The 21,137-nt window shown below is 34.1% G+C and overlaps 1 protein-coding gene across 18 annotated transcripts in view; it reads right to left on the bottom strand.

The window, feature by feature from the left end:
* Epha5 (EPH receptor A5) overlaps positions 1 to 21,137 on the bottom strand; it is a 307,513-nt gene that overhangs the window by 261,338 nt on the left and 25,038 nt on the right. For all 18 annotated transcript variants that reach the window (XM_048446301.3, XM_085691710.2, XM_048446300.3 and 15 more), the window contains exon 2: positions 18,670 to 18,734. In XM_048446301.3, coding sequence (XP_048302258.2) covers positions 18,670 to 18,734 — 65 coding nt within the window. The remainder of the gene's footprint in view (positions 1 to 18,669; positions 18,735 to 21,137) is intronic.

The raw sequence follows: 21,137 nt of genomic DNA, 5'->3' as shown, positions 1-21,137 counted from the left end.
ACGCATGCTCAAATGTGAGAATCGGTCCACGGAGTTAAGTAGGAAGGAAGTGCAGTTACAGAAGGTTGTTAACTGAAAATTGGCTTTTGCGAACTCTACATAATATTTCCAACTACCAAGTCCTCTGTCCAGCTCCAGAACTTCTTTTAAAATTTAAATGAAATTTTACTTATTTGAGTAATTTTCATGCAACGTTCCTAAATATCATGAGAAGCAAAAGAGTCTCATCAAATAATCTGACAGAATCCTATGCCCACTAAAACCTTAGAAGTTCGGTATGATAGATAAACCTAGGTATTGCTTTTAATTTCATTTAAAACCTGTCTGTTTGACCAAACTTAATTCGTGACAATAAGTTTAGACAATCTTTAGCAATTAACAAATGGGGAAATGTTGGGCATCTGTTCAGAAATTTTTACTGACTTTAACTGCTTTCATTCTAAACGCTTGTCATTCATGGAACTGCACTAGTATTTGAAGAAACACAGCCAGAGCCACTGAAAGATTTTTTACATTAATGCTGCTGTGTCAGTGACTGCTCACCTTATCTCTCACTTTTGCTTTGAAGAACACAGAATTCTTCTGATTCAGCAAAAAAATTGGTAAACCTTACCAAATTTATAACATTCCCTCTATCACCCCACTTAAGGCTTGTAATATCTGCAGTAGCAGCCATGGATTTGTTCTACAGTTAACATCCATAAATGCTATATAAAGTATCATGCTTCTTTTCTAATCAAACCTCATGCAATAAAAGTATAAATTTTGTATTAAAGGGAATTTCAAGCTGGTCATGGTGGAACACATTATACATCTGCAGCACTCAGGAGATGAAGGCAGGGATGTTAACTGAAGTTTGATGCAAGCCTGGGTTTTCTAAGCTCTGAGTCAAAACATAAAATAATATGTTAAAATTATTATCATTTCTGTTGTAATAGATTTATAGACTGAAGTAACTAAGTTTGGAAATCCCACAAATTCAACTCCATATGGATGCAAGTTGTGGCTGTTTTCCCTTGCTGCTGCTATCATTTCATGTTTCAAATGAAACATGTTGAGTGGTCTTTAAACATAGTGGAAAGACCCTAATCATATTTGTCCAATGCCATTGTGGTGGTTTGAAAGAGAATGGTCCGATGGGCACATATATTTGAATGTTTGTTTCCCAGTTGGTGGGCTCTTGAGGAAGAATTCGGAGGTTAATCTTGTTGGAGGAGGTTGCCACTGGTATATCAGTTTTAAAAGTCCTCTTCAAGCAGTCTTGCTTTCTCATTCTCCCTGCTGCCTGTAATCAGAAGTATCAACTACTTCTCTAGAGCCATTCCCAACTTCCTGCTGCCTTGCTCTCGCCATGATGAACATGGACTAACCCTCTAAAACTGTAAGCAAGTCCTGGATTGATTATGCTTGAATACAAGCTGTCATAGTCATGGTGTCTCTTCACAACAGTAGAGCAGTAACTAAAATAGCCATGAAGAATCACAACTATAAACTCATGTCTAGTTTATCATTTTTCACAGCCACATTGTCAACCTTCATTCTAAAGAGATGGTGAGTCCTCAAGTGGGAAGCAGTATGTTTCACTACTCCACTTGCTGAGTGATATTATATTTTCACTCTGATACCTAATTTCAGAGGAAAAATCAGTATATGTAGATGTAATAATTTAATCAAATTGAACTAATCAATAACTCTACCACGAAAATGACTAGTAATTGACTGCCTCTGAAGCAGTAGCAAATACTGAGGCTACGAGTCTGATCTTTAGCCTTCCAGGATAGCTGTTAACATGGTAATACTTTAATTTTGAAGCATGTTAAGATACCTGATACTAATATCCAATTTATATATGATATTTCATATATAAATCATATATGTGTATAATCATAATATGTGTATTTTACTATTGTAAAATAATTTTAAAATGATATGGGAGATTAACACAATATCCCATCTCTTGACTGCTCATTGTTTTAAAGCTTCCATTTTTAATATAGTCTTAAAGGAAGCAGTTATTCAAAGAGAACCACTTAATGAAGTGATCACTTTTCAGAATTATTTTTATTCTTACACCTTTATTTGTACAAAAGGGAGGAATTGTTGATGCAAACTGAATAATGTTGAGCTATTTGCACACTTGTTAATCAAAATACAGCCTGTAAGTCAATGACTTATCACATAGTTACCTGTTATAACCAAGTAAACTCCACCTGTGCCAAAATATACCATAAAACCTTGTTTGAAATAAAGCTTACAAAACAGCTTTTTTACTTGCCCATTCTGAGCTCTCAGAATCCCATTGAATGGGGGAGAAGCAATAATATGAGCAAAGGGGTCAAGACCATGATAAGGATACCCACAAAATCACCTGACCTAAGAGAGCTAGTGAGAACTCACTGACTCCAGACTGTCAGCTGGGGAATCTGCATAAGACTGAACTAGGCCCTCTGAATGTGTGACAGTTGAGTGGCTGGAGCAGTCTGAGGACCACGCGTAGTGGTACCAGGACTTATCCCTAGTGCTTGAACTGCCCATTCTCCTTGGAGGGATTCCTTGCTCAGTCTAGATATAAGACTGAGGGCCTGTCATGCCTCAAAGGTTATAACAGACTTTGCTGACTCCCCATGGAAGCCTTACTCTTTTTGAGGAGTGGATTGGGGATGGGGTGGGGGGAAAGTCTGGGGAGCAGGAGAAGGGGAGGGACTGAAACCATGATTGGTGTGTAAATGAAAAAAAAAAGATTATTTTAAAATAAAAAAGTCATTGACTAAGATTCACAAAGTTGGGCATTAAGATCCATAATGCCATTCGGAAGTGTTAGCATCCTACAAAGGACAGTACATCATTAGAAAGTAAATATTGCCTTCCTTTTTTTTCTATATATTTTTTTATTACACAACTTGCTTCCAAGCAATAGACAACTTTAGCTGCAGCACAGGGACTTCCACAGCCAGGTCAGTAACCACAAGGGTGAGTTTTCCAGGCTCTAAGGAAACAGTGAGCTAATAGGATGTTATTAGTTTTGCATCAACTCATAATAATGGGATATAGATGGGAGCATAATATTGTCTTAAAATTATCATGGAAGTACAGATGAAGAATGATGATAAATTCAAGACTTATGATCAGAGACTCGTGTGAAGTCCAAAATAAATGAACAAAATAAATTAATAGATCAGTCAAATAAAAGAATGGAATGCTGTGAATAATTCATGTGCAACATAGACCAGACTTTAGAGATACAGTAAAAATGTATTCTAAATCAACTCGTTCTACTCACTACACATTTTGAAAAAAAATATATTTTACACTCTAAGTACTTTTTAATAAGAGCAATCAAGTTTGCATGGAAAATAGCTTGATACTCGAAACAAAGTCTCCATAAGGGCATAAAACCCAGATACTAATATTATTTTTTATAAATCTACTCTACTTCTACTGCAGTGACAGAGCCAACAGCATCAGTGATACCCAAAGTTCAGAGTGTTTGCCTCTATTCCAACTGCTAGATTATTTCTCATCTGTGACAACTTACACTACAAGGTGGAATCATCATAGTCTTACTGTATGGAAATGTTACTGTGACCTGATTTCTTTAATATAGGAAGACAAGTTTGGAACTGTAAGGAACACATATTCAAACTGACATAATTATTTATATCTTCAGAGAAAAGAATGAGGTGGTCACTGTGAAGAAGGAGAAGGCACAGAGAAGTGAACACTGCAGGATTCATGGGAGGTCAGCAAACTCTTTCAATACTATTTTAAGTAGGAATATATGATAAGTTCTCTGAGTTTACAGCAAGTATTTTTTTCTTAAGCTAGTAGAAATTTTTGTATAATACAACCAACTAAAATTTGACATAAAAACTAGTGATAAAGGATAACAGATTTACCTATCTGTACCACTGCAACTTAAGCACATCTCTCAGAAACTGGTCTTACAAATACAATGTTTTAACATTTTTTGGTAATATATTTTTCTTATATTCTGACTATTTAATATTAAAATATAAACAATACTTAAAATGTTTTAATTTTAAAGGCTAACATTGAATCTATACCACATATTGTAACCTTTCTCTATGTTAGGGTATTAATTTTTTCCAAAGAGTATAAAATTGGGTAAATCAATGAATAAAGAAACTATGAACTACAACTACACATGCATACAAACACATACATGTACAAAACATACAGATATATGTTCACACACATAGAGACAGAATTAAGACAGAGACACACACATGTACACACACACAGAATCAGGCAAACATATTCATAGAGAGAGAGAGAGATGAAATAGGTAGGGAGAGAGACAGGCAGACACAGAGTCAGAGAGACAAAGATAAGACATAGATAGACAGACACCTACAAAGGGAATAGAGACTGAGAGAAAGAGAGAGAGAGACAAAAACTGAGACAGAGATAAGACAGAATCAAAGATGTTGTAAGAGACTGCTTGTTCGTTCCCAGTTGCCCAGACCACAAAATAATCACTCAGAAACTATACTGTTTAAATCATTCCTTAACCAATAGCTTAAGCGTGTTTTTTCTAACTCTCACATCTTAAATTAACCCATTTCTATTATTTTTTATTTTATCACAAGGCTCCTGGCCTACTGGCAAGGTCCCAGCTGGCAGCTCACATCTTTCCCCTCTAGCAGCTCTATGATATCTCATGACTCTACCTTCTTTCTCCCAGCATTCAGTTTAGTTTTCCCTCCTAGCTCTATCTGCTAAGCCATTGACTAAAACATTTATTAATTAACCAATAAAAGCAACACATAGACAAAGGACCACCACCAACACTTACTGTTTCTCTCAGTGTGTGTTCTACTGGGATTATATTTAGGAAGTAGTCTTCTGTGTCAATGTGTTCAAGTGTACTTCCAACTTTCTCTTCTATGATGTTCAGTGTAGCTGCTTTTATGTTGAGATCTTTGATTCATTTGGACTGTGTTATGTGCATGGCAATAGATATGAGTCTATTTTCATAAATGGGGACCTTCTAAAACTGAGAAGCTTCTGTAAAGCAAAGAATACCATGAAGAAGAAAAAATGGCAGCCTACAGAACAGGAAAGTTTCTTCAACAACACAAAAGACAGAAAGTTGAACTCCAAAATATTACAGGCCTAAACAAAACACTCTCAACAGATGAATCTAAAATGGCTAAAAGAAGGAGGGAGAACGTGATCAAGAAAGGCAGGACTAGAGGAAACCTTCATCTGACGATAGATGGAGATAGAGAAGGAGACCCACATTGGAGCACTGGACTGAGCCCCTAAGGTCCAAATGAGGAGCAGAAAGAGAGAGATCATGAAAAAGGAAATCATAACCGCGTGGGATGCGTTCACCCTCGGATACAAGGGGACTGATATAATGAGAGCTCACCAAGGCCAGCTGGACTGGGACTGAACGAGCATGTGATCAAACCAGAGTCTCTAAATGTGACTGACATGGGGGCTGACTGAGAAACCATTGTCAATGGCACTGGGTCTTGTTTTGTCTGCATGTACTAGCTTTCTGGGATCCTAGTCTGTTTGGATACTCACCTTCCTAGACCTGGAGGGAGAGGGGAGGAACTTGAACTTCCCACAGGGCAGGAAACCCTGACTGCTCTTAGGACTGTAGAGGAAGGAGAGGTGGGAGTGGGGGGGAGGAGGAGAGGGAGTGGGGAGAATGGGAGGGTAGGGAGAGGAGGGGAGGAAGTGGAAATTTTTATAAACAAATAAATTAATTAATAAAAAAAGAAAGAAAGAAAAAAATAAAATGGCTAAAAGACACTCAAGGAAATGGTCATCATCCTTAGCCATCAGAGAAATACAAATCAAAACAACTCAGAGATTCTTTCTTATACCTGTAAGAATGGCCAAAGTCAAAAATACTGATGACAGTTTATGCTGGAGAGGTTGTGGGGTTAAGGGAACACTCCTCCATTACTGGTGGGAGTATAAGTTGGTACTCGGGGAGGGTTGGGGTAATTTAAGGGCTTACATACTATAACTTGATTTTGGATTAGTATAGTTAAGTATTTACAGATTATTCGTATTGCTACTTAGGAGCTAAATATTTTCACAAGTTAATAATTTGAATCAAGCATAATATAAAAATAAAATCATAACTGAACATGTTTCTCGATTTCAAAACTATAATAAAGTTCAATTGAAACTTGTCTATATTAATAGATGTGAAGAGGAATTGAGTCTTACATCTATTTGTAAGCTTAATGGTTGTCTCTATAATTTAAAAATTTTGTTCAATTAAATAAAATATTCTTGGTCTAGCCTTGCTTGACACCAAATAAAAACAATTGCCTAACTTCAAGTTTTGACATATTTTTTCATAATATATCATTTTTAGCTAAAATAAACAGGATTTTTTTTCTGTTGTTGTTCTAACATTCAATACTTTCTAAACACTTAAATTTCAAAGTATCAACCAGTAATAAATGGATTTAATGTAAATTTATAATTGAGCCATAAGGCAACGTTCTCAATATAAAGGGGAAAATCGATCTTTAGAGGAAGGCAGCTCTCACGTCATTCACACAAACAATGTGTATTGCCTCCAATTCCTAATTTTGAATTTGTTCAATTCATGAGAGCTCTATTGCTTCAGTTGCAGAAGTGATTACCCTTCTTAGTAATAAGCACTACTTGCTGTATTTCTTGTGATGGGCTTTGAAAATCGTTAGCATTAACGTGGACACAAAGGGTGGAAAGAATCATTTCTAGAAATTTGCACAAAACACTACAGGAAAAATTTACACGAATCCTCTAGGAAGCTATGGGAAAGTCATTCTGTGGAAAAGCATATTGGGATATAATATCATAAAGACAACAGTGGCCAGGATCCAAAGGACAGTTCCAGGCAGAGCAGTTTGGGCCATCATTTTCTGCATTAGTGTAAGCTGGAAGAGCATAAAGGGAAAGAGAGCAAAGAAAAAGCAGCGAATGGCGAAGCCCTCAAATCTTCCTGTGAGAGGGGTCTGAGCGTTCTCCTTTCCCCTGCTGCCTCTAATGGAAATCACCAACAGGAATGCTGGATGATTACAGTATATTTTTTTCTCTGTGGGAGAGGGAGATTATGTACTCAGAACCATAAAGCATTTGCTTGCAAAATTAATTCAAATTGACTTTCACAGGAGCTCTGTCACATGAATTGAAAACAGCAAGGGCTTTTTTTTTTTTTTGATCATGATAAACAACAATGAATCCACGTGGAAAAATACCTACTGTTGGGGCCTCAGGGACTTCTGGGAAGCTTGAATTTATTTAACATCTTTATTAATGATAGGGATGATGAAAGTTTAAAAATGTCATAACATTCACTTATGGAAAATGATGCAAATACCAATGAGGACTAATCACTTTATATTCCTATAAAATGTAATTTAATCCTAGGTTATTTTACATGGACTATACCTTTTGTGCAGAAACATCTTAACAGACATAAATTCCTCAAAATTACAAAATGAAGAAAAGGGAAATATTAATACTCAGTGTGAAACAAACAGATTGAGTGGGTAAAACAGTTTTGTAAAGTAAACGTGCTGGTTCCTCACATCACAAGTGAGGTAGGAACAATATATTCAATTCCTCAGAAATTATTTGAACTTCTCTTTCCACATACTTGCTCCCAGAGTATGACAACTGGGAAAGAAAATTCAAATAAGAAGCAATTTAGCAAAATTATGTGTTAGATAGGAGACCTTACAAATTATAAGTATGGAATGCATATACTTTCCACTGTGTAGAAGATAAAATAGGGTAAGATTTACATGAGGGTGGTGAGAAAATTTGCATAATATTATCTGTAAAAGGGTGAAATAGAGTTCCACTCATTGGGATTGAAAAGATTGACATTTTAGGTAGCCAATTGCAGTGGGCTAAAGAGATGGCATCAACAGAAGATAACAGAGATAAAATTCATTTCTGAGTCCATTTATGCATTTCACTGTAGTAGTTTAAACATCCTGGGTGTTTTACTGCACACAAAAAACATACACATGATTCCATATTGACTTTAAACATGTGACCAGCAGTCCATAATGAACAGATAATACACGTATATCACAATGCATTGTTGTTTTGCAGGACCGCACATTGGTGTTTGTTAATTTATTCTGCATATTTGCATATATCAAACATCCAATACAGCATTTGTCTCATAGGCAGAAACAAGTTGGACATTTTAAAGAACTTTCTTCATAATTGCTAAGTTTCCATGTGGGAAATCTAAATGCAAAATCTTATGCCTTTTAAGTCAGAATATGCCTAATGATTGTCTTGAATGAATTCCTTAAATTATTTATCTTAATTACCTAATGGGTAGAGTGTGGTTTATGCTTTCCGAAACTACAATAAATACTAAGCAACTTTGAATCAGAAGAGTTCTTCATTACACTAGCAGTTGCTTTGTGTATTAGAATAGTAAAATAATAAAAGAAAGTTTTTAAAATAAAAAGAACATTATTTCCCCTTAGAGTATTTTCTATCACTGTCTATATTTCTTTATATATATATACACATACATACATACAATAATGTGGTCTTGTATTTCACACTTCATCATTAGTTTGATTTTTATCATCTTCCATGATTGCCATGGTCCTAAGTACATGCTGCTAGCTTTAGCATAGTTCTGAAGAATGCAAAGCAATATTGAGGCCCTAGAAGAATTTACTAAGATCAAAACCAAAAGGTGAGATCTTAGGTTTGTCCAGATGATTCTCCCAATTCTTGTCTTTAATTTGTGAGATGTTGGTCACTCTGGTTTTTTTATTTATTAAAAACTAAATATAATAACTCAGTACAACATTTTCCTGTGTCAGAAAAAAAAACATGTAGGACAATAGAACTTTGATCACAATTCATTTTGCATATTCTGGATGTTTTTAGCTATAAATGTGAATAGTGATTTTGTGTCTAAGAGAAATCAGAAAGTAAGAAAGAGTGAAGCAAGAAGGAAAGCCATAACCATTATGTTTGAATAACTGCTATGTAAGTTAATTCTTTTTCTCTTTTTTCTCAAGGCAGAACATGCAACTCTCCATCCATTTTGAAACAAATATGATTTACTCAATATCTACATTCTTCTTTAAAATAAGTGTTATTATAAAATATCATAGCTCCTAAATGCAATGAAATAAAAGAAATTAAAAATAATAGTGATGCTTTTCTTTTTGAAGGTGAAAAGAAAATCTGAGGGGGAAAAACAAAATAAATAATCAAAAACCAAAATAACAATAACAACAAAAGCAAAGCTAAGGCTGCAGTGCAACTCTGAGATCACGCCCATGGGAGTCCTGAGACTTCCATGCCGTGTTCTCCAGGAAGTCTGAAAACTCTATAGGGAATGGTTAATTCCACCAAGCACAGGAGGCTGTTGGGAGGCAGGTGTATGCAATGAGCATCTCCAACAACAGGATGTGGAAAAAAAAAACAGTGATGAAGGAATTTCTAAGACATAAGAATATAATCTGTTTTTAGCAAACATCCTGACCATTAATTTTATTCTCATAAGAATAAACCTTGGAAACTGTTGCTAAAAATTTCCTGAAAACAACTATGTTTCCATCCTTGCTAAGTCTATATAGATTAATCAATAGCAAATGTTCCAGAAGGTGACTGAAGTGACTCAAATGTAATTAAAGGAAAACAAAGTACAGCTTCATTAAGTGAAAGGCAAGTTAGTAAAGTTAGAATGTGAACTTTACAATTCAAGCACAGAAAGCGAGGGACAGAGAAGAGACTCGGCATTTGGAGTAACCCGTCTACAGCTCCAAGGAGTCTATGTTACAGGAGGCTTGTGTGGATTCAGTAGCATCACCTGTTTAAATTTAAGTAAGACGTTTGCCCTTGCTTAGTCATCCTTTCCTCAAGGACAAAACAAAATACTGAGTGCACCTTTGCACATTTCCCTAGCTAAGTTTTAATGTCAGTGATGCATCCATGTACTGAAGGCATAGCTTTATCTTGGTCAGACTGAATTAAAAAGAGAAGTGATATTGTATGTGCAAAATAAACAAAATAAAATTGTTTTGAGTGACGTGGGATCCTGGTATTTCTGTGATACTTCTGAACACCTACGTAAGAAAAGACAAGCCTAGATCGTATCCTATTACCACCCTTTTCCTTTGATTGCTCACTTACAAAACCACAAGTTTCCTGTTTTTCCCTATAAGTGTGTTTCCCTATAAGTGTTTTCTGAAGGGCCTATAAGTGTGACATGTTCTCAATGCTAAGTAAATGCTGTTACATTAATAAGCACAGAAAAGTGGCATAGAGGTTTCTGTGGTTTGGAATTTTAACATATGTCTAGAATCATATGAGGAAAGACAATAAAAAAGGTTGTGGGAGGGGTAGAGACTATAGTGCTAGGTAATAATTTGTGTGATAATTGAAAGAAGGGATAAGATAAAGATATGTCTAGAAGAAAAGGGAAGGGACGCTATGTTACTAACAAACACAGAGGCATGGATTACTATGTATACAATAGCTAAATATATCTGCTTAAATACAATGACCCATTCTAATTAAGGTAACAGAGTAGAAGAAAAATATTCAGTAGGTATCAATCAAAATATTGAAAAATATTTATGAGAAGATGGTGGGATAAAAAGCTGAACATCCAATAGCTAGGCAGGAGGGGTTAGGAGGGATTTCGGGGCAGAGAGAGGAAATCGAGATGAATTAAAGTGAGCAAGGGTGAAGCAAGTGAGACATGAAGAGAGTCAGACGAACAGAATCGAGGAGAGGTAAAAAGCCACATGGCAGAAAGTACCTTAATAAAAGCAGTTAATTTAAGTTTTAAGAGAGAGTTGGAAAAAATTCCTAAACTAAAGGCCAAGTTTTTATAATTAGTACAAGTCTCTGTGTCATTGTTTGGGAGCTGGTGGTCCCAAAGGAAAGTCCAAAAAAGTCTAACTACACAAAGATTATTTAAAAAATCAAAGTCTTTCCTGGAACAAAATGAAAGAGCAAAGTTTGCGCAACGTGAAAAAGATGGTTACAGTTTGCAGTAAGAAGGGTTCCAGGTGGAGCATGAGCCACACAGAATGTGATCAGTTTTTTAATCTTACTTCTCTATTCTGTGTACCCTGAAACTTATGAATCAGCAAAAACTAGACATTCAGACTTTATGTGAGATCTTCCAACATTTAGGAAATAACAATGAACTGGTATATATACATATTAATATATATCATATATAATATATTATATATAATATATACATATAATACACATGTGTGTTGTCATACATATATTAATATATACATATCAATACATTCACATAAAATGTTTGAATATATAATATATAATATATAAAACTTGTATATGCACACATTTACAATAAATATATACATAATTAACAAGTATATGCATATACATATATGAGAGCTTATATATGCATGTATATGTAGGCATGCATGTATAATAAGCATGTATATTTATATATACATGAACATACAAAAATATGACCTGGTGAACATGTTAGTATGAGGTCAATAGAAATGCAAGAGAAGGTCAAACAATATTTACTGGATGCCAATACTGAACATTGTTCCAAGTCACACTTGTTTAATACTTTATAATTTATGATCAGTTTTAAAATACAAAATAGAAAATTTTTCTCTAGTAAATGTTTATTGACAAAAACTGAGCTGTCTTATAAACATTATAGAATATTGACTATAAAATATTTATAAGAATTCTAGGATCTTAAATAAAATAAACAAGATAATAAAAGATATAATAAGAATAAATTATTATTTCCAAAATGTATCTAGGATATCTGCATGCATAAGATGATTGGAAAGTGGTATTCCCCTTAAAATTTTGCCCCATTAAGCCTACAATCCATATATCCTTAAACAAATATACATGGAATTAGCAGTTTACTTTGTATAGTGTTCTATTTTTGTCTATTGTTCAGGTCTAACAAAACAATTCACACATGTATAATATTTAAAGACTCTTATGTAGATGTATCCCAGTGCATGTGCATGGAGAAGACCGAGGTTGATGTCTATCTTTCTTAATTGCTATCTACCTTATTTTTTAAGAAGAGCTGTTACACTGAAGCTGTAGCTGAAAGATTATGCTAAATTGGACAGCAAGTCCCAGAGATCCTGCACATTGTTTTGTCATACCTAACTTTTTATCTTATTTTATTTTTCTTTATTAATACAATTTAATTGGGAAACATTAAGTACTTCTTCAGACAGATTTAGTTATACAGGATTTTAACACATTCACAGATAAAATTTTGTTGATAATGTCACTATGATAATATTCTATTGAAGTACCAAAACTTTTTTATTGAAATAGATTGCTTGGATGTTTTCACTATTCAAACTTTTCCTAAATCTTTATTATCTTCCCACCCAACTAAATTTACACTTTTTCTCAGTCTCATTAGAAAACAGTCAAATAAGAAACAAACAACCTCCCCCTAAAGATCCTAGAATAGAACAAAGCAAAAAGAAAGAGCAAAAAAAAAATAATGAAACACATTCAGACACACACACACACACACACACACACACACACACACACACACACACACATTCAGACAGAGAGAAATTACCCCCCCACACAAAAAAAACCCACAAATTGGAAACCATACTAAAAGTCAAAAGAAAGAAACCCAAAACAGCATTATGGGACAACCTCCAAAAATACCATCTTTTGTGTGTGTGTTGATCATCTACTTTTGAGGATGGGCCATGCCCTAAAGTGTGGTTTTATACCGAGTCAGACTCTGTTGGAGAAACTATTTTTTTTTCTTTGTGAGTAATTATCACTTGGAGATAGATCCTGGGTTAAGAGAATAGGCACTTATGTTCACTTCCTGCCTCTGCATTGCTACCCCATCTGTCTTATACCTGTGTAGGCTCAGAACATGCTGCTGCATCTGTGAGTTCTTATGTGTATCACTTCTGTTTTATCTAGAAGGCTCGGTTTCCTTGGTATCTTCCAGCCTCACTGGCTCTTACATCCCCTTCTCTGCCTCCTCTACCACAAAGTTCCCTGAACCATGAGGTGAAGGAATTAATGGAGACAACCCATTGAGGACTGAGGATTCCAAAGTCTCTCACTCTCTGAACGTTGTCTAGTTGTGGGTTTCTTTATTTGTTCCCCTCTACTGCAGGAGGAAGCTTCTTTGATGATGTGTCTAATTTTATAAAAATGGGTGTTGGGGATCTAAACTTGGGTTCTCATAATTGAAAAAGAAGCACTTTGATGACCGAAACATTCCCCAAATTCATTTCTCATACATTCTTAACCCGTAAAATATGTGCACCCCTATGTGCTCCTGCAGGTTCCTTTGTGTGTTTATGCCGGAATAGAGTCACGAACCACATGAACCACAGAACAAGTATTTGGTCAACGAAGGAATGCGAATATGACTGTGATCCACAATATTGAATTGTCCAGTAACATCCAATTCAGCTCAGTTTTAGTAAGTACTCACAAAAATGCTGTCACAATGACAAAATTGAATCCTGCATGCCTTAGGCTGAATCTCTGTCATCAAGTGATGTATGGCTGCATTATATCAAGTCACAAAATTATTCTATAAATAAACCATTCTCAAATCAATTATTGTTCCTTAAAATAAATGTGCAAACTTATGAAAAATGTAATTTATCACTTTCTATGTTTCTATCAGCATGAAATAGGGAGGATAAAAAGAAAAGTTTGAGAGCTACTAATAAAGTTCTATCTTAAAAAAATAGAACTCTGCTTTTTATAACCTACTTCTTAGATATTTCCACTGAAAATATTTCTGATATTTTATATTGTTTCAGAGTTTATTTAATCAGAGAAATTGCCAGTTTCTCCTTAAATTAAATTTACTTTTGCTGAGCATGAAAATCTTTCTAAAGAGACTTGTTTTCTTTTTTAGCATTTAAATACGCTAGGGGTTAACTCTGATGTCATGATTTTTAATGAATTATCTACATTTAATAATACTGAGTATTTCTTATACATGGTGAGATATTTCTCAAATGATGCTGTTACAAAGTTCTCTCTCGTTTTAACAACTGTGGACCTCTTTGAGTTGGTTTTACTTATGTTTGTTGATGAAAATGTGTTTTGTTTTATTTCAAATATGAGATTATTCCAATTATTTCGTCTTCGCGTATTGGCCCTGTCCCTTTGAGCTACTTATGCCCTTTTCATTGTCTCCCTTTCATTTTCTCAGACAGAAGAGCCCCGTTGTTCTACTTCCACCCTTATTTTCCCTTTGTTCTTCCCAATCAAGCCTCTTGTTGGACATTTGTGGTGGATTCCTTTGTTCATGTTTTACATTTTTCCCTCTATATAAACTGTTTCCTTATAAGATAATCAGTCCCTATTGACATTCTGAATTAAATGAGATATAGTTATATTTTATTTAGTCTTACATTTTTCTTTTGTCTTTCTACATGTTTTAAATTGCTTATTAAAGTTAATAAAGTCTGCACTTACTAAGTCAGATCCGGGGAATCCTCAATGTAATTTCTCTTGTTTACTTTTGTCGTCCCTGTTTATAGCACATGTTGTTCCTGATACTCTCCTTGGTTTTGTTTTGAAAACTAGGCATTTTAAACATATTGGTGGCATTTATCAACTTAGATTGCTCCTGCTTTCCAACATTTGTGGATTATTTGAAAATCACCATTCTAAACTAATTCTGAAAACAGTGTATTTCCCTATATGTGGCCATCATGTGGTTGTTCCGCTAAATACTAGACAATACCTGAAAAAAAAATCCTCTCCAGAGAGTAAATGTTGTTAAAGTGTTCTTATATTCACCAAGTGACTGCCTGTGCCTGCTGACACTTTCATTGAACATTTATCTAAGCAATTGTGTTTGTTTTTCTTTTGTATAAGATCTCAAAGCCACTCAAAAGTAAAACTTAGATCAATCTCAGTTCTTAATGGAGCAGGCTTACATCCTTGCAAAGTTCACAATCCTCCTCTTCAGCATTCCTTCTGGTTCCCAACAAGCTTTACTAAATGGTGACTTTAGTATTTAAATCAAATTTTACATACAAATTAATAGATATTTGCCTTTCTAACAAATTCCAGGTTGAAAAATAATCAGACCAAGAGTGTTCAAATTCTAATCTAAGTCAATCTTCTAGGAACTTTACAGACATCAAATAATGACAGTTCTTTGCAATTGGGAGCATGAGCACTTTTCTATCTTTCTCTGCTTTTTGGTGCCTACTCAGCTGGTGTTTCTCATGATGTTGGCTGGATTCAGGTATTTCAGGGATTCCTGAGAGATTGACAGTTGGAGAAAACACAGGATACAGACCTGTCTCTTCTTACAAAACTGAGGATATTTTTTTGTTTTGTTTTTTATAAATGTTCTCTAGGTTACTGTCAGATCATGGTTTATTTCCAGACTTTAAAAACACAGATTCTGACAATCTTTTCCAACATTGCTATGACTTTCATAGAAGAGAAAATTATTAGAGGCCAATATTCTATGACTTTTGTTGACATTATTCCAATGACTTACATTCCACACAGTATGGTGTTGCTTATATGATTATAAATTCCACAATCTGTTCGGATTACATTAAAAACTTGTATATTTCTTCCTATCCTCATCTAGACTCTGAACACTGATTTTACTTAAAATAATGTTATTACTTCTATTATTTTGTATACAAATCACACCTAACAGGAAAAATATGATTAAAGATTTCACGCAAATTCTTCCACGTGTAAAACAAAATAAAACAAAATCGCTAATTTTTTTAAGTTAATTTTTCTTTCTTCAGTAATGCATAGTTACAGGTTAGCTCTGTCAAAGAAAATATGATGCATAAAAACTTACAGTCATCCTAAAAGTAATGTTTTACTTCTAGATTGTTTTACAATCTAGAAAAGAAACTAGTATTATTACAAAGATTGTAAGAAAAAAAAACAAAGTAACAAAATATTGTTAAAATGTTAGAAAGAGCTCTGTCCTTATATAGAGATCTTTGATTTCTATAAAGGAATGGTTCAAGAAATTAAACTGTGCCTCCCAAAGCTTCCAGTCCTAAGAGTAACTAAAACATCATATTTATAGTCACTCAGACATATACTTTCAACACTGTTTTAATAAGTTTCCAGCAGAAACAGTGTCAAAGGATGAAACTAAATTCAAAGGGAATAACACATTTTCTGAGAGCTGTAAATACGTAATTTTGAAATGCATTTTCATCATATATTCAAAAAGGACACTTAAATACTCATTAAATAAAACATTTTGGGTATATATTCTACAATATAATAGACACATATACAGAGAGACACATATCCATCTATAATAGCAGTTATAGAATTTTAATATAGCAAAAGGAACAAAATGCAATATAAAAAGGTTAAAAATGACACAATTGATTCAGTTACATTAAGAGTAATTTCATCTGTCTCCATCATTTTTTAATGTACAGATTCTATCATCTGAACAATATTACTTTCAGCATTGTATGTTGCTAGTTGTTGTTTACTCCTTGCTCTTTTTAACTTATTCTTCTGCAGGTCCACCATCCAACTCTCAAATAGGTCCCATGGAGGACATTGTTCTTCCTTAGGAATGGTCAGCTTTAGCTTGGATTGTTTCTTGCCAGCTTTTCTTAGCTTAAATTATTCCATCTACCTTTTGTCTCTGGGCTTTCTTCTTTTCTTACTTCTGTATATCTTACTTTTACTCTTACTACATGTCTGGATGTGCGGCTGGGTAACTGGGCCCTGGCATCCTTCTCCTTCTCTTGTTCCTTCTTGATCCTCCTTCTTCTCCTCCTATTTATACTCTCTGCTTGCCAGCCCCACCTATACTTTCTTTACCCAGCTAACTGTCTTTCAATTCTTTATGAGAGCAATCAGATGTTTTAGGTGGGTACAGTAACACAGCTTCACAGAGTTAAACAAAAGCAACATGAAAGAATGCAATACATCTTTGCGTCATTAAAAAAAAAAGTGTTCCACAGTGTAAACAAATGTAACGTATCTTAAAATAATATCCCACAATTTTTGTATTTATAAGTGCAACTCTAATTTGAAACATCAAAGAAATTTGATGTTGCTGAACTGTATAAAGCTATATAATGTAAGGATTTTTAGCACATAATTAGGAATTTAAAAAGTTAATATAACCTGTATTATTTTCTAAAAATACCTTTCTTAGGAAAGGGTTTTCTTAGTTTGCTTCCTGTTACTGAGATAAACAACATGACCTAAAGCACCATGGCAAGGAAAGAGTTTATTTTGCTAATATCTGAGGGAACAAAGGGCAGGAGCTCAAATAAGACAGAGGCAGGGATCATTGATGACTATAAGAATTACTCAGCTTGGTTACTTAGCCCATGGAAAGCCACCTGCAGGCAGGTGCCACAGCCCACAGTGGTTGATGCCTTCCCAAAGAAATTACAATCAATGCTCTGCAGATGGAGAGAGAGGCTATTCCTCAATTGCAGCTTACTCTTTCCAAAGACTCCAGCATATGTCAGGATGACCAATACTCATCAGCACATAGACTAGTTAATTCAGTCATTGTTTTCATCGATTGAAAAATAATCATAGAAGTATTTTGGATAATTAGTTTTCTATCACAAGAATTGTTACAATATTCTCTTGCTTAAAGTTGTTTCCATTTCATGAGAAACAGATATCTATCTCTATATGGGAGATGTTAAATTAATTGTTTACATGACTATTAAAGTAAGATCAATTGAAACACTTTAAGTATAATTTTAAAGCAAATAACTGAACTTGGCAATTTTTGTCAAAATGATTGAGTATAATGTTGGCTTGAAAATTTTTTCAAACTATTAGTGCTGTAGTTTAAAATATCAAAAAATAGAATTTTTGCTATAAAATTTGTGTAAAAGCAGATTTTCAGAGTTACATGATAATATTATAGAATAACATTTAATTTGGTCTTTCATTTTCTGAATATATGTTTGTGAATTTAATTGGAAAACTGATCATGGGATGCTTTTTTAATTTTATGAGTGCATTATTATTGTTAACAACATAAATTCTGTTTTATATATGTACATAGTCTTAAAATGGCATTTATTATTCAAGTTAATGATTTTGCTTTAATATATTTCAATAAATAATTTAATAAAATATTAATCATAGAAATGTTTTGGTGAAATACTCTTTTCTGAATAGTGTTCAGTGAAGAAAAATTCAAGGTTCGAAAAGAAATTTGTAGATGATGACGGGACTGACAACTTGACCTGCTTTTACACTGATGTGAATGTAACAGAATTTCTCGTCTTGATTCCGACTTTTTCTGGAAATGAAATAAAAGATGAGCTGTTTCTATGTGCATTAACATTGCACACAGAGGTAATTAGGTTTCTTCAGCAACTTTCCTGAGGTGGTGACAAAGCACTGCCTTTTCTAGGTGCTGAAGGAAAATTTCTCTTCATAGAGAAATACTGAGAGGAAAACAATGCGTCTGGTACTTACGGAAAATCCTTCCCTGTTAGATAATTTTTTTTTTCAGTCGGGACTATTTTAAAATTCTTCCATACCCTACCTGATAGAAATAGCCGTCTTTTCTTAACAAATGCGTCCAAGTAAATTTTAATCTTACTTTTGTAGCCTGAAGGCTACGTCCTTAGCTTATACTTTATGGACACTTTCATAAGAGCTTACCCCATTTTTTGGAAAAGCAATCCATCCAAGGTCCCCCATGACAGTGCGTGAGTCCAATAAATTCACTGTAAATAGAAAAAAAGCAACAAACTGAGTATATCTGTATTTCACTCCATTGAGATGTATACAGTGCATATTACCAGGAATGGATTTTGTGTTCTTATGATGAATACAAGGGTGACAAATTAGTATTATAACGAGACAGAACAGTTGGTTTGTAATAAATGAATGGAGAAATGCAACAAAAGCACTTAAACTATGTATAACCCTAAATGCTGCTGTCACCAAATAAGAGAAAGAGTAAAAACAGGATGAAATAAGTAGTACCGAAAATAAAACAAAAGTAAAAACTTAGAGCTGGGATTAATTTGGAGCCTTAAAAGTTATAGCTAAGCTTTTTTCTTTTTCCTCAAAAGCTGTTATGAACTGGCAAATATTACATTAAGAAACAATAAACATTTTATGAACATATTTAACGTTTTCACACTGATAACCCAAACCTTCAATACAAGTTCTAAAGTTTAATTAAAAATAAAACAAATCTATATATTTTTACTCAAAATGAAGAATCTAGCAATTCAGTGCTTGTTGCTATAGTTCAGAGTACTGGGTATTCCAGAGGTCTTCTACTTAGAAACAACCAGGACTTAAAAAATGGCTCAAACTGAATTTTAAGATACTTTATGTCTCGAAATCATAATATATTTATGAATCCCAGGACTGATATGAATGTCATCATTACAAGGGAATCAACAGATAAGTACACATTATTACATTGACCAACATATTGTTACACGTTGTACTTGCATTCAGTCATTGGGAAATTAAATCAATTTAAAGGGTAAAGTTAATTACATAATTCACGTATGGGTATTTTGTTTGTTTGTTTGTAACATCTGTTTCTCATAAATTTGTCAATGTAACTGACCCATTTTAAAGGAACTTGATATATTGACCACAAGAGAAGCCATATGTAATTTCTTGAAACTACCTATAACACATATAGGAGCCAGTATTTTAGCAGTCCATCAAATTTAAATGTATTATTATATCTGCAAATGTAAGCTTGAAGTATAAAAAATAGATTGTTGATATAAGTTTTTGTCCTGTGTGGCCCACAGTCATTCAGTCCCAAAGAAACACACAGAAACTGTATTATTTACAATACTGTTTGTCCAATGGCTCAGGCATAGTTCTAGCTACTTTCTATATTTTATTAACCCATTTCTATTAATCTTTGTATCACCACGAGGCTGAGACTTATTGCTAAGTTTCTTATGTCTTTCTTCTTTGGCAGCTACATGGTGTCTGGCCGACACTGCCTTCTTTCTCCCTGCATTTGGTTTAGTTTTCCTGCCTGCCTAGCTCTATTCTGCCTGCCATAGACCAAAGCAGATTTTTTTATCAACCAATGGTAGGAAAACAGATTCACAGCATTCAGAGGAGAATCAAACATCAAGAGCTGATAGGCAAGGAAATGGATTGTCAGACTATATCTAGAAAGTAAGAAAATCACTATGAGATAGCGAGAATCACAGCTAAAATTGGAAATTTGGATCTTTTGTTATTTTCTAAAACTTGTGTGCATGTATCATATAAATGTACTTCACACTAGTGAAATCATCATTTTAACCTACTTTAATCATATGGCCTCATAATGTTTATAGAATTATTAATTCCTTCAAAGATTGTTGCCTTTAGTGAAAAACAATAATTTAAAGGAGAAAAACAAAACAAACCACAATTATATTGATCATGTAAGACCTGACAGATATGACTCTGCATCAGTTTCTTCAGTAAGAGCTATGCTCTTCATCTTACTGTATTGTTAGCCTTTCTTGTCTCCATGGGAATAAGGTTACATTTAACATAAATGTCCTTGTCCTCCTTTCAGTGTATCTGGGACACTAGGGCTCTGTCTAGACATGACTAAACGCCAGGGGAGTGAACACTTAATTGTTATGTTTATTCATTTTAATGATTCCTTTGGTTCATCTTCGAAATTGAGCAGCAGTATGCCTGTGTAGTTGAGATAAACTAGCTCATATAAACATAGTGTGTAACTGTGTTGTAGTCAGTTGAGCTTCAGTCTGTAATCCAAAGTGGTGTGCATAGGAACTCCAGGAACTGATAACCAGCCTTCTAGCAGAGCAGCCTTCCTCACAGGCTTCTGTCTAAACTGCAGCTTTAGATATTTATTATTAACTACAGAACGCCAATGTCTTCAAATTTTGGTACTGTCACTTGAACTAACCTTAGTCTACATTCATCTACATTTCTGTTTTAGGGTTCACATATAAGTAGAAGTGAATTAATTACCTCAGGACATAGTTTAGTTGCTACTTTAATTTTGGAAGGGTAGTCATTAATATTTGAATATACTATAAAATTGCAAGACAATAAGTAAGGAAGGAATCTATAATTTTACTTAATGTGATTTTTGTAAAAATGTTGTTTAAATAAAGAGA

The sequence above is a fragment of the Myodes glareolus genome, chromosome 8 (assembly GCF_982192425.1).
Source record: "Myodes glareolus chromosome 8, mMyoGla1.1, whole genome shotgun sequence".
NCBI lineage: Eukaryota > Metazoa > Chordata > Mammalia > Rodentia > Cricetidae > Myodes > Myodes glareolus.
This window is presented reverse-complemented; position numbering and strand designations above follow the sequence as displayed.